Source organism: Pseudocercospora fijiensis, assembly GCF_000340215.1.
Source record: "Pseudocercospora fijiensis CIRAD86 unplaced genomic scaffold MYCFIscaffold_7, whole genome shotgun sequence".
In the NCBI taxonomy this organism is placed as follows: Eukaryota; Fungi; Ascomycota; class Dothideomycetes; order Mycosphaerellales; family Mycosphaerellaceae; genus Pseudocercospora; species Pseudocercospora fijiensis.
In genome coordinates, this window is record NW_006921538.1 from 3,449,519 (window position 1) to 3,462,271 (window position 12,753).

Below are 12,753 nucleotides of genomic sequence, written 5' to 3' on the forward strand. Positions count from 1 at the left end.
ATGGACATCGCCAGCATGCATACAGCAACTATACATCGACATCGCAAAGGCCTGATCTAATCTGTGCCCAAGCTCGATCAGCTGGAGTCCGACATGCAATCTGCCCTCACATTGGGCTGGTCAGAACACATCGCCACTCATGATCTGCTCTCTATTTCCCAGGAAGAAGACCGGGATGTGCTCCAAAGGCGCAGGTACGGTCACCTCCCGTCCACCAGCAAACAACTCATGGGTCCACCAGTACGTCCAAGGCTTCGTTGTTGCCGTAGCATTGAAGCCGCCATGGCCAGTCGGGATGGCAGCCTCCGCCTTTGTTTTAGGCAAATAGACAGTCCATTCCGTCATATTGGGCAACGTGACAGGCGTGACCAACACACTTGGTCCAAACATGTACTGCTGAGTAGTGTAGTTGGAGTTGTTCGCCGAGTAGAGGAGAATGTTCGGATCCGAGACTGAGAAATCCATGCACAGAGGCCTCATAATCATGCGCCCTGTCAAGCTAAACTGGTCGAACAGAGCTTTGACGTAAGGCTTGAGTTGGTAGCGGAGATTGATGTAGGACTTGATAATTGGGAGATTGTGCTCTCCATATTTCCTAGGTTCGATGTTGCAAGTGTATGCGTTTTGGACATGACAAGAGCGAGCGCCGTGCTAGGTGGGCAACTTCAATCAGCTGGCGAAGGTTTGGTGAGAGAGAAAACTTACGTTACGCATAAATGGCAAGAATGTGCCCCATTGCAGCCATCGAACGTACAGTTCTCGATAGGCTTCTTCATCAACATTGCTGCTCCAGTCAATTGTCGGATCGCCCTGAAAGCCTCCGAGATCGAGTGTCCACCAACTCCAGCCAGTAGCGGCAGCTGAGAGCCCAGAAGCGACTTGAGCTGCGAGCGTCTCCCATACCGAGGTCGTGTCTCCTGACCAGATCATCGAGCAGAATCTTTGCGAACCGATGTAGCCCGAGCGAGAAAGTGATAGATATTGCCACGGCTCGCCCATTTTCGTGCCCGTGGCGTTACGAAGGCCGTTTTCGATCGCTTGCTGATGTTCCCATGGGTAGAGCTTACCAGCAGAGGTCTGAGTGCCGGCGTAATAGAGCACGTCTGAGATTGGGTAGGGTGGTGAGTGGACAAAATCCGACATGCCATTATTGCTGTATGCTTCGCCCAAGTTGCGGCCATCTGCTTGGTCGATGCAGAAATTCTTGATGCCTTGGTCGAAGTAGTTGGCTTTGAGCAATGACTAAAGATATTCGCGAGCTTTGGGGATTGTTGCGTCGTAGTTGCGAATGTGTGAGCTAGCATCTTCCACACTCGGCCAGAGGGATGCCATAATTTCAGCACCGGTCAGCTCTTTCACTTTCTGCACCATGCCCTAGAAGCGAAAAGCACGAGTGTCAGCCACTGTATCAAAAGAAAAGCTTGTCGGCTCTCAAAGCCAAGGCTGAGACCAGCGTGATGTGTTTGATACGGCGACCGCAGCTTCTGTCATTCGGCGTAGTTATGCATTGCACCCTTTGATATACTTACCGGAACGTCAGGCCACAGATCGTGCCCACGAATGATAGTCGATCACAAGCATCGAGACTGGAATGTCGTAATCGTGGAAGTTTTGAGCCAGCTGGATGAACTCGGTCTGGTTTTCATATCTGAGCTTGCGGTGTAGATACCCCAGCGAAAAGTCTGGCGGTGTTGGTGCGCGGCCTGTGACTGCAGGCAGGCGACGCTGAAGCAGGTCATAGTCTCCTTGAGGTGCTGACATCACCACATAGAATAGTCCACCAATGTGGTTGATCGAGATGTAAATCGATTCCTCAGGTAGCCAAACTCCATCTCCCCGGTGCTTGCAGAGTTCCACACGAACGCATAGCCTCTGCTGCTCATGATCGACCAATTCATTGCGGACGTTACCGATCAGTGGTTCGCTGGAGCGGCAGGTTCACCAGCACTGATGGTATGGCAATTGCGTCGTGGCAACGTCTTTATCGTCGCTGTTCCGTGCTTGTGAATCGTGCAAGAAAATCTACTCATGGCACTCTTACCCGCAACACCAATCTTCCCAAGTGGCTGCAATCACGACAGCGTCATCTCATCCCCGGCGACATGAATCTCATCCGTGCACAAATGACAGACCTGCCTGCCGATGAGAAATATGGCGCAATCTACCAGCTCGAGCAAGACAACACGCACCTGATGGAGGAAAACCATCTCGCCTCCAATGGTCTTCAGGGTTTGTACGCTGCCGTACGTATTCTCGCCACTCAGCTTCAACCACTTTGGAGCGCGCAAGCTCTTGATATGTGAAGCAGACAGAGAGGACGCCTTTATCAGATTGTAGATGAACGTAGCCTCATAGTGCTAATACATTCCCAAACCACCTATGGTCTTCCGCATGAAATATGTTTACCCCAATATTTCTCTCTGTGGTCTTGTGCCACTGCCTTCTGTGATCCAATACCGATAGCCCAAGAACGATGCATTGATCTTGCGACTGTATGGTGGCCCAGAGACCAATGACAAGGCGATGCAGCTGACTAGGTTGGATGGTGAGGTGAAGTATCCGTGTCACCGGGCACGTCGAATAATGTGGTGGGCATCTGAGCATCAATAGGACCGACGGACATAGTTTGGCCGCTTGTGGCAGCGCGAACGCTCATTGTTGAACGACTGGCTCTCCCAATGGACACAGAACAGACCGAGACAGAGTCGACGACCGCACATGTGACTGGCGACGAGGAGCATCTTACGGGCGCCGTCAATGAGATCCCGACGGCCATAGCGGAGTATAGCGATGTGTACCCAGTCCTGATGGGAAATGAGACCGCATCCGAGTTGTGCAAACATTGGCCAGCTGAGGGACGCACGCTCCAGCCCGTGAGGGTCGCAGTATGCGTCAAAGTCGAAGTAGCCAATGTTGATGTCGGGGTCATCGACATCGACATTGCGATCGCGTGCAGGACTGGACCACTAGACCGGAATGCAGCGGCGCAGGACATGATTAGGATCGGCGAGGACCTCTGGATTGGTATCGCAGATTGACTGATGGTATTTCCATGGCTTGAGATGAGGACAGATCTGGCGCAACAAGAAGAACACGCGGTCGGCCAGCCAGGCACGGAACTTCCAGTCGTAAAAGACATCCGGGAGAGTAGAGACGCAGCTCTTGGCACGCGAAAGACCACCAGGCACTTTAGGTTGGCGGTGCATGTCATACTTCTCGAAGTCGAATGGCAATTGGATGTCCCCAGGCACATCATACCAGTCGCCAGGCGTGACAGCATGATCGGCCGAGCCGCAATATGGAAGTTGGGAGCTGGATGGATCGGCTGAGCCGCAAGATGGATCTGAGCATGGCTCTGGGGAGCCAGAGAACGGATGGGCCAAGCCGCAAGGGATGTATCCATCTCGAAGAGGCTTAGGTCGTGGGTACATGACACCTCCCTTGGTGAAGGCACGAGCGAATTTTGTGACATTCCTGATAGGATGCAATGGAGCGCGGTGGAAGGAGCTGCATCCGAAACGCAAGACGGCATCATGGCAGAGTGTATCGGGTCTTGGACCATTGTTGGCGTTGCCCCAACTAAGGCGATTTGGGTCTCTTGAATGCGCCTCCCATATGATCCAGGTGTCCCGGAGATCAGACATAGGCACTAGGAGTTCAGCTTGTTGTCGAACAGGGAGATTGGCAATATCCTTAACGTTGCGGCGGCGGCGTGCCTGTAGGAACCAATCGCTCAACGTAGGCAAGATTTCGGTAGTACTGCCATGGTTGTTGAAATCCAAGAAGGTACGCAGTTCATCTCTCCAACCTCCATCAAGGACAACATTCCGATCATTAGAGTTACCAGGATTGGCTGGGAATATCGCAGGAGTCCAGACACTGTCGATGATCGGACGTGGTGGTGGGGCAAAATGTGCAACCAGCGTCGAGATCGTGAATGGTCCACGGTACGGCGACATGTCTGCTGGTGCAGCATGGTGACCAAAATTTGGTGGGCCTGGAGGAGGATCTGCTGATGCAGCATGGTGACCAAGACTTGGTGACAGAGATGTGATCTCTTGGAACGAAGAGCTTCCTGGCATCCGATGCGCGCCGTAATGGAAAAGTGTCGGCTGTTTGAAGGTTGGCGCCAGAGAGCGATTGTTGCCACGTTGTTCATACCGAGTAATGAGCGCGTTAGCCTTCAAGCGGCGACCGACGACAGGGAGGTTCTCCTTTTGCCTGGAGACAGGTGACCGAAGGCTGCTTGGGTGTGCATTGCCTTGATCGGCCGTGGCCGCATGCTCAGTCCTGGCTTCGTGATGATCGGCCGTGGCCGCATGTTCAGTCATGGCTTCGTGGTGATCGGCCGTGGCCGCATGCTCAGTCATGGCTTCGTGGTGATCGGCCGTGGCCGCATGCTCAGTCATGGCTTCTTGGTGATCGGCCGTGGCCGCCTGCTCAGTCATGGCTTCTTGGTGATCGGCCGTGGCCGCATGCTCAGTCATGGCTTCTTGGTGATCGGCCGTGGCCGCATGCTCAGTCATGGCTTCGTGGTGATCGGCTGGTGCAGCATGGTGCTCAGCATTGACCGTGGATCGACCAGCCATATTTGAAGTTCGTGAAGGCGCATCGACACCACAATCGGCTGAGACCAGATGGTCAGACGCAGGAGGAGCACCAGAGCCGGCAGTAGCTTCATGGAAGAGCGCATGTTGACGTAAGACATCTTGAAGGCTGATGAGCTTGCTGTCGATCATTTGCTGAATGAGTTCGACATCGTGGTCGGTGTGTTGTGGGCCCGCGGCCTCTGAGCAGTGGTGCTGGCCAGATCTGGTTGTTGCTCAAGTGTGAATCAGGTCCCCACAGCCGAACCAGACTCAGTGCCAGCCCTTTTTTGTCGTTCCATTGTCATGATTCGACCATGCTTCGGCTTTGTTGACGTAGAATTGATATAAAGGCGGCATTAGGAGATTGTGGGGTTCTTATTGCTCTCTCAGCTTGGAATGCGCTGAAGAGTAAGCGCTGTTGATTGATATCTGCTTAAGTAATTCCACTTCTCTTCAGCTCATCTAAAAGACTACTGCCCCCAAGGAAGGGTTGCAATGGCGTCTGCCGGGCTGTTGTCCTCGCATACCTGACGGCATGGGAGCTGGCAGGTGTCGTAGTCGACCACCAGCGGCATCCGACCGTGGGTCTTGCAATTTTGGATTATCTGAGCGACACTTGGAGCAGGAGGTTGATGCGTGCTCTCCAGACCTTCTCAGGGATCCGTCTGGCGTGTGGCAGTGGCGATCCTCGCAGTCGACAGGGAGTATCGAGAGACTGAAGATGACAAAAAGTCTCTGGATGACGATAACAATCAGCCGTGAGGTGAGGCGAGGTGAGGTGAGGTGAGGTGAGGTGAGGTGAGGTGAGGTGAGGTGAGGTGAGGTGAGGTGAGGTGAGATGGATGATCAAGGTGCCCCGTAATGTTTGACGGACGTCTCTTCAAAATATTCAAGGCGATGACATGACGGGACGATGCACCTCCTTCAAGGTTTCCCGATAGACGCGTATAACGACCACACCAGCCAGACCACCAAGCATTATTAGACTCTGGCTCGACGCGCCAGATCGAATTCGAGCCAGGATGAACCGGCACAATCAGCCTTGTGAGTGAAGTGAACTCAACTCTTCCGCCTCCGCCATCTCGAGTCTTCTGACCGCAGCGCCCAGATCCTCCCTTCCCGCCGCACCAACAGCCCTTCGGCTACCAGACCGCGCCGTATCCATACGCCAACCAGGTTCCGCAGCAGCTGCAGCAACAACAGCAGCAGCAACCACAGTACTTTCAAAGCCTGCCGCAGGGCCACACCGGAAACTCGAGATCCACCGCGCAGCAGCAGCGACAGCAGCACAACGGCATCTTCGGCGATGCTCCCTCGCCTGTCCCCGAAACACCAGGCAATGGGCCTGGCGCTCCCCCGCCCGAGCCCAACTCGCCGCCAATCCACTATGAAGAGAATCTCATGAACGTGTTACGGCCAGAAAACGAGAGTCAATCAAATGCGAACGGCAACGCGAACGGCGACGCGAATGATAACGACGATGACGACGACGACGATGATGGCGATGTTGACCCGGATGAGCCGGTCTTTCAGCTTCCGCCCCCGCCAGAAGCAGAGTATCGGAATGAAGTAGAGCTCGAGGATGCCATTCACGCGTGGAGCAAAGAGCATGGCTACGAGCTTGTGCGGCGCGCCAGCAAAAAGAACGCCAAGGGTCAGCTGTACAAGCGCTACTTCCATTGCAGCAAGCACGGCAAGGTCAGCAGCTCCAAGACGCCTCAGAAGGATCGTGTACGCATCAACCGCAAAAGCAATCGTATTGGGTGTCCCATGTCCCTCGCTGCCGTATCTGTGAACCCGCACGACCCTTCGGGGAACTGGCAGATCCGTCACAGGAAGACACATCACAATCACCCAGCTGTCGACGCCATGCAGCTGGCCGGGCACAGGCGGAGGGCGCGTGCGGGAGGAGTAGAAAAGGCTGTGGATGGTTTATTTGCGATTGGCACCAAGACTACAGATGTGCTCAAGTTTCTGCAGCGCACGAATCCGGAGGGATTATTTCAGAGGACGGATGTTGCCAATATGAAGCAGAAGTGGCTCAAATATGGTACTTGCGCACACCACGGTGACAGCACGGAAAAGCAGCCCCCTCAGATTCCCATCACGCCCGGCAAGACTGGTTTTCCGTCAGCATGCTCGTCTTGCCGTTCGAAGAAATCGAGATGCGACAGCGTGCGCCCGGTCTGTGGCACATGCGCACGAACTAAGACTGCATGTCATTACGACCACGACCCTCATCCTCGAGTGCCGCAGCCCGTGCAGAACAATGCGCCACGGAATAACAACAACAATCACCAACAGACGAGCGCTGGCGCAGATTCGATGCAGATCGACAGTGAGCAGCCTACCATGATTGACCTGGGCAATACGCCATTGAATCAGTCGCAGAATGCAGCTTCAGCGTCGCAGGCGCAGCAGGTCTTTGCGGCATTAGCAGCCTTCCAGCAGGAACACGTCAAGCCTCAGCGGCTGACACTCGAGCACAGCTCTGTGCAAAGCCTTGCCTCATCTACGTGCGGCAGCGGTGAAAGCTACAAGGCTTCAATACCACGACAATTTGTCATCGGTAATGATTGGCGCATGTATCGGGATGCATTTGAATCTGCTGCAATCAAGGAGAACTGCGCGGATGTGCTGCGAGGTGATCTGAAGGAGCCCACGAAAATCGCATCGCCTCCTGACGCCAGCGAAATTCCTGTTGAGGAGCACAATGAGTATGTCAAGCAGCTGGCCATCTTCAGACGCCGCAATGACATGCTCAAGCTTGGCTTCCGCGAAACGCTCAGTCCTGGTCTCTGGAATCGGGTCCGCCTATTGCACACCGCCCACGAGATATGGACAGCGCTGGAGGACATGTGCATGCCGAGAGGTAGTGATCAAGCCTACGTCCGCTTCAACGAAATCAGCGGCATAACGCTGGCCAGCTGCAATAACAACCTGGATAATTATATTTTCACGCTGCAACTCAAAGTCGACGAGTACAATGCGCTGGCGCATTCGCATGAGAGTAGGAGGCCTGCGGCTGCTCTGAATCAGTCGAATGCGGAGGCGTACAAGCGCAAGATGGGGGGAAATGGGACGTTTCCGGAAGATGTACTGTGCTTTTTGTTCCTGAGAGGATTGGGCCCTCAGCATCAGAATCTTGCTGGGAATTTGACGAAGAAGCACAACATTGGCGGATTTGGATCTGGTGACAGAATTGGCTTCAAGGAGCTCACTACGGCAGTGAAGCGCATGATGGAGCGAGTCCCGTCGCGGGGATGATGATAGGCAGCTGCATGGATGAAGTAGCATTTGCCCACAACTGCCTCTGTCGCTAGCCATGACTCCTGATCTCCTCTCCATACCGGATTCATCCATGAATGTTCTGCTAGGACCATAAGTCGCAAGATAAGGGGGAAGAAGGATAAAGAAAAGACAAATACAAAACAAAGACAAGATAAAGAAAAGATAGCTAGGAGATAGGCAAAAGATAAATAAAAGTTAACTAAAAGTTAACTAAAAGTTAACTAAAAGTTAAAGAAAGGATAAGTAGAAGATAAGTAGAAGATAAGTAGAAGATAAGTAGAAGATAAGTAGAAGATAAGTAGAAGATAAGTAGAAGATAAGTAGAAGATAAGTAGAAGATAAGTAGAAGATAAGTAGAAGATAAGTAGAAGATAAGTAGAAGATAAGTAGAAGATAAGTAGAAGATAAGTAGAAGATAAGTAGAAGATAAGTAGAAGATATATCGAAGATAAATAAAAAGTAAATAAAAGATAAATAGAAAATAAATAGAAAATTAATAAAAGATAAATAAAAGATAAGTAAAAGATAAATAGAAGATAAATAAAAGATAAACAAAAGATAAATAAAAGATAAACAAAAAATAAGTAAAAGATAAATAAAAGATAAGCAAAAGATAAATAAAAGATAAGCAAAAGATAAATAAAAGATAAATAAAAGATAAATAAAAGATAAATAAAAGATAAATAAAAGATAAATAAAAGATAAATAAAAGATAAATAAAAGATAAATAAAAGATAAATAAAAGATAAATAAAAGATAAATAAAAGGTAAATAAAAGATAAATAAAAGATAAATAAAAGACAGGTAGAAGATAGGAGAAAAGATCGAGAAAATTACTATTACGCTATCGAGGAAGTATTTTTTAGAGATCGTATAAAGATCGAGAGGTCTTAGCATTCTTTATAAGAAGGGTTATATTAGCAGGTAGATAGGGTGGTAGTAGGTACAAGTAGTATTCGATAAGGAGCTAGGAGGAGAGGGAGGAAGGCAGGCAAGTTAGCCTATTGCTAAGCGCCAAGCCCTACCTAAGGCATTAAGACCCTAGCTTTACTCGAGCCCGGTTATATGCTAATTACGTATAACCTCTTTGGTCCTAATATACGCTTCCCTTCTAAAGGCCGCGCCCTCGTAGCCGGTCTTTGTTCTAGTCTCAACCTCTATTACTACTAACTTAGTAGGTCTAATAAGCCGCTTAGTCCGCGCTAAATTAAACGCACAACCACCGATTATATAACTATATCAAACCTCACCTCTAAACAATACAATGTACAACTCTAACTACGCTATCTTGTTACGGATCTAATTAGTTAGAGTCCTTATATAATCTTAGAGCGACGCTAAGACTAGTAGGCTAAGCTATCGCTCTATCTTACTAGGAGCGATAGGAGCGGTCGAGAGCGATAGCGTCGCTCACGTCGCTTACGACTACAGACAAGATATCTCCTTTGTATTTAGGAACGCCGGAATGCCCTTATAGCTCGAGGCGTTTAACTTATATTACCTACTTACTAATTGGAATTACCTTTGTACTAATTATTCTGTCTCTGCCTCCCGCTTATATTAGCCTCTCTAAAGAAGCCTCGGCTTGCACGTAATAAGAAGTCACTTAACGATCTGTCGCGAGTAACCGTAACACTTTAAACGCCCTTAGGATAAGTGCCTTATTACAAGTCGGAAGGGGAACTCCCGCCCCTAGCGAGATAGGCAGTACTCGACGTACTACCTCTAGTGCTAGCAATGCACTAGGAACCTATACCGGAAACGATTCTCTTAAGATCGGAAAGCTAGACTTTTATTACAGCGACCGAGACAAGTTCGATACCTAGGTTAGCTAGATAGATATGTATTTCATATTTAACTAGGTTTAAGATAACTTAAAGCTAGTCTTCGCAACGACGTTTATGCGAGGTAGGGCTTAGCATTAGATTAAACTATTTCTTAGGACCTATCTAGATAGCAACGGGACCGATAATTCGGATAGAATCTTCGCAAGCTACGAAAATCTCAAGCGTACGATAAAGAAGGTCTTTAGATCTTCTAACGAAGTTGCTACCGTAGTTAGGGTTATCTAACATTTAACTTAGAAGGGGTTATATGCCGATTACGCCGCTAAATTTTAGGAATACGCCTAACTTACGGATTAGGACGACGAAGCTCTTATAATAATGTATCGGCGAGGTCTTAAGGATAACGTTAAAGACGAGCTTATACGCGACGGTAGAAAAATAGATAATATAGGAACATTAGTTAAGGTTACGATCGATCTCGACGATAGGCTCTACGAACGAGCTTTAGAACGACGTTACGATTCTAAGACTTCTAGAAAAGCTAGTTATACTCCTAGATACGATAATAGACGAAACTATAGTACCTACGATAAACTAAAGGGGAACAACTACTACGGTACGTAACTAATAGAGCTAGACGCTACCTAGAAGGGTCGAGCAATTAAAGGAAGAAAAGGCAAGAGTTCGCCTAAGAAAGTAGGAAGATTGACTTGCTATACGTATAGCAAGGAAGGCTATATAGCACAGAACTACCGCGGCAAGAATATAGTGCGACGCGAACAGTTTAATATAATACAACGAAAGGACTCGGGTAGAGAAGGCTACCGAATAGTAGTAGAGCTATACTCTATTAATAACGCGCCGAGGACCTATATAGAGGTCGTAAAGAAAGAGCTACGACAAATCTATATAATAGTACGACGATAAGAACCTATATATAGAACCCTTTACTAGAGATTCTGTTATAACGACTAATACTAAATTCATTATTCTACTAAAGTAGAAGTAGGATTCTTCCCTTAGATTAGGCGACTCGTACGAGAAGATGCGAAATCCTAGTTAGAAGAAGAAACGATTAATAAATCTTGCTTAGATACCGACGATAAAGAAAACCGAGATCCGGAAGCTTTATTCCCTCCCGGGGAGGAGTTAGGAGCTATCCTAGAAGTACCGGAGTCCTCTTAGCAAGAGGAGGAACAGTAAGAAGATTTAGAAGGAAGTCTAGATACCGAGGAAGAAACTATAAATAAAGAAAGTAAAGACGAATTCGGGATTAACGACGATACGATCCTTACGTTTACAATAGATATACCTATAGCAGCGCGAACAATCGCCTTATATCTAGTACGCAAATACGAGGAAATGTTTCTAAAGGTTAACGGATAACGGAAGGTCGATCCTATCTAATTTAATTATTTCTAGATAAGCTTACGGGCAAAATTCTAGAATTACCCCCGGATACCTATAGACTATACGTACTATAACTTCATTACGGAGCGAGTACCGATAGGAAGTATAATTACGCCCTACGGATACGTCCTACCCGACGAAAGGACGATTATTACTTAAGATATACGTTAGACGGTCTAGCGATTAAATTAGCAATACCGAAAGGCTATAGTAGCGTAGGGACGGGATGTATACAACGATACCCTCGAGGAAAAATTATATACCGAAGAAGCACGAACGACAGGACTACGGATCCGTAACTAGTTAGAACAACGTTAGGCTACTAATTAGTCGGGAAACGGACTAACTCTCTAGATTAGAGCGTTCTAAGAGAGTTCCTTAATACCGAAAGCGCTTAAGCATTAATAGTAGTCTTCCGTACAAAAGTTATCGTTAACGGGTACCCGACGAGTATATTAATAGATTCCGGAGCGAGCGGGAACTTTGCCTCCGAATTATTCGTTAAAAGCCGAGGGATCGCAACCTAAAGCAGAAGAGAAGGAGCGTATAAACTTATAGCAGTAGATAGGTTACCGCTACCTAGTATAGAACGAGAAACGATACCGTTACTACTAGCTATCTAATAGCACTTCGAGGAGATTGTCTTAGATATTACTAATATAGCTAGTTATAACATTATATTAGGCATACCTTAGTTAAGAAAGTATAACCTAGTCGTAGACTAGAGAAAAGGAGTACTTACATTTAAGGAATGCGACTATATAATCGGCATTTAACCTATATAGCGGCAGCGTTCGTAGGCAGATGAGATTAATAAACGTAGGGCGACTCGTAAGACGTTTGCGTCGATAGGAATTACGGAGAACCGTATTCAACCCGGATCGACACTACCGTTAGGTTAGGAGGGTTATAATAATAATTACGGGAAGGATAGAAGTTATACGCTATCGAAGAATAAAACTAGAATCTCGGACCTAGACATTCCTAAAGAGTATAGTAAGTAGAAGCGACTCTTTAAAGAGGAGAGAGGTAAGGTAGCCTTACCTAAACATCAACTATAGGATTATAAGATACACTTACAGCCTAGGAAAGAGCCTCTATAGGGACCCTTATACGCAATGTCTAAGAAAGAGCTTAAAACCCTAGACAAGTAGCTAAAAGAGAAATTAGAAAAAGGCTAGATACGGAAGTCGATATCCTCGGCAGCCTTACTAGTAATGTTCGTTCCGAAAGCCGGATTAGACGAAGGACGGCTAGTAGTCGATTTTAGACGACTTAACGACATTACAATTAAGAATCGGTACCTACTACCGAACATCGAAGAAATGCAAGACCGATTAACTAGATTAGACTAGTATACGAAGATTAACCTACGCGATGCGTTTTACGCAATACGTATAGTAGCTAGATACGAATAGATAATAGTATTCCGAACAAGATATAGGCTTTACGAATTCTTAGTTATGCCTATAGGACTTATAAATGCCCTAGCGTTATATTAAGACCTTGTAAACGAAGTCCTCCGAGACCTTCTAGACGTATACGTTATCGCATATATAGACGATATCTTAGTCTATACTAAGGGAGCTCTCGCGGACTATATACGAATAGTGTAGGACGTCTTTAAACGATTTACCTAAGTAGGATTTAAGACTGCACCTAAGAAATGCGAATTC

The 12,753-nt window shown here is 47.8% G+C and overlaps 3 protein-coding genes across 3 annotated transcripts; 1 reads left to right on the forward strand and 2 right to left on the reverse strand.

Moving 5' to 3' along the window:
- Window positions 1–77: 77 nt before the first annotated feature.
- Window positions 78–4,946, reverse strand: MYCFIDRAFT_177404 (glycoside hydrolase family 31 protein; the record flags this gene model as incomplete). The annotated part of the gene is made up of 18 exons (XM_007931200.1): window positions 78–100; window positions 138–595; window positions 636–673; window positions 706–1,242; window positions 1,312–1,362; window positions 1,392–1,484; window positions 1,546–1,754; window positions 1,782–1,924; window positions 1,949–2,000; window positions 2,036–2,066; window positions 2,103–2,321; window positions 2,365–2,377; window positions 2,407–2,533; window positions 2,569–2,672; window positions 2,719–2,966; window positions 2,994–4,822; window positions 4,855–4,871; window positions 4,903–4,946. The coding sequence occupies 18 exons, from the start codon at window positions 4,944–4,946 to the stop codon at window positions 78–80; spliced, it is 4,236 nt and encodes a 1,411-aa protein (XP_007929391.1).
- Window positions 4,947–4,975: 29 nt separating this feature from the next.
- Window positions 4,976–5,568, reverse strand: MYCFIDRAFT_177405 (uncharacterized protein; the record flags this gene model as incomplete). Its single annotated transcript, XM_007931201.1, has 5 exons — window positions 4,976–5,004; window positions 5,037–5,091; window positions 5,117–5,176; window positions 5,206–5,467; window positions 5,492–5,568. 5 exons carry the CDS (start codon window positions 5,566–5,568, stop codon window positions 4,976–4,978), a joined length of 483 nt encoding a protein of 160 aa, XP_007929392.1.
- Window positions 5,569–5,611: 43 nt separating this feature from the next.
- Window positions 5,612–7,974, forward strand: MYCFIDRAFT_177406 (uncharacterized protein; the record flags this gene model as incomplete). Its single annotated transcript, XM_007931202.1, has 3 exons — window positions 5,612–5,633; window positions 5,698–7,843; window positions 7,884–7,974. 3 exons carry the CDS (start codon window positions 5,612–5,614, stop codon window positions 7,972–7,974), a joined length of 2,259 nt encoding a protein of 752 aa, XP_007929393.1.
- Window positions 7,975–12,753: the final 4,779 nt, after the last annotated feature.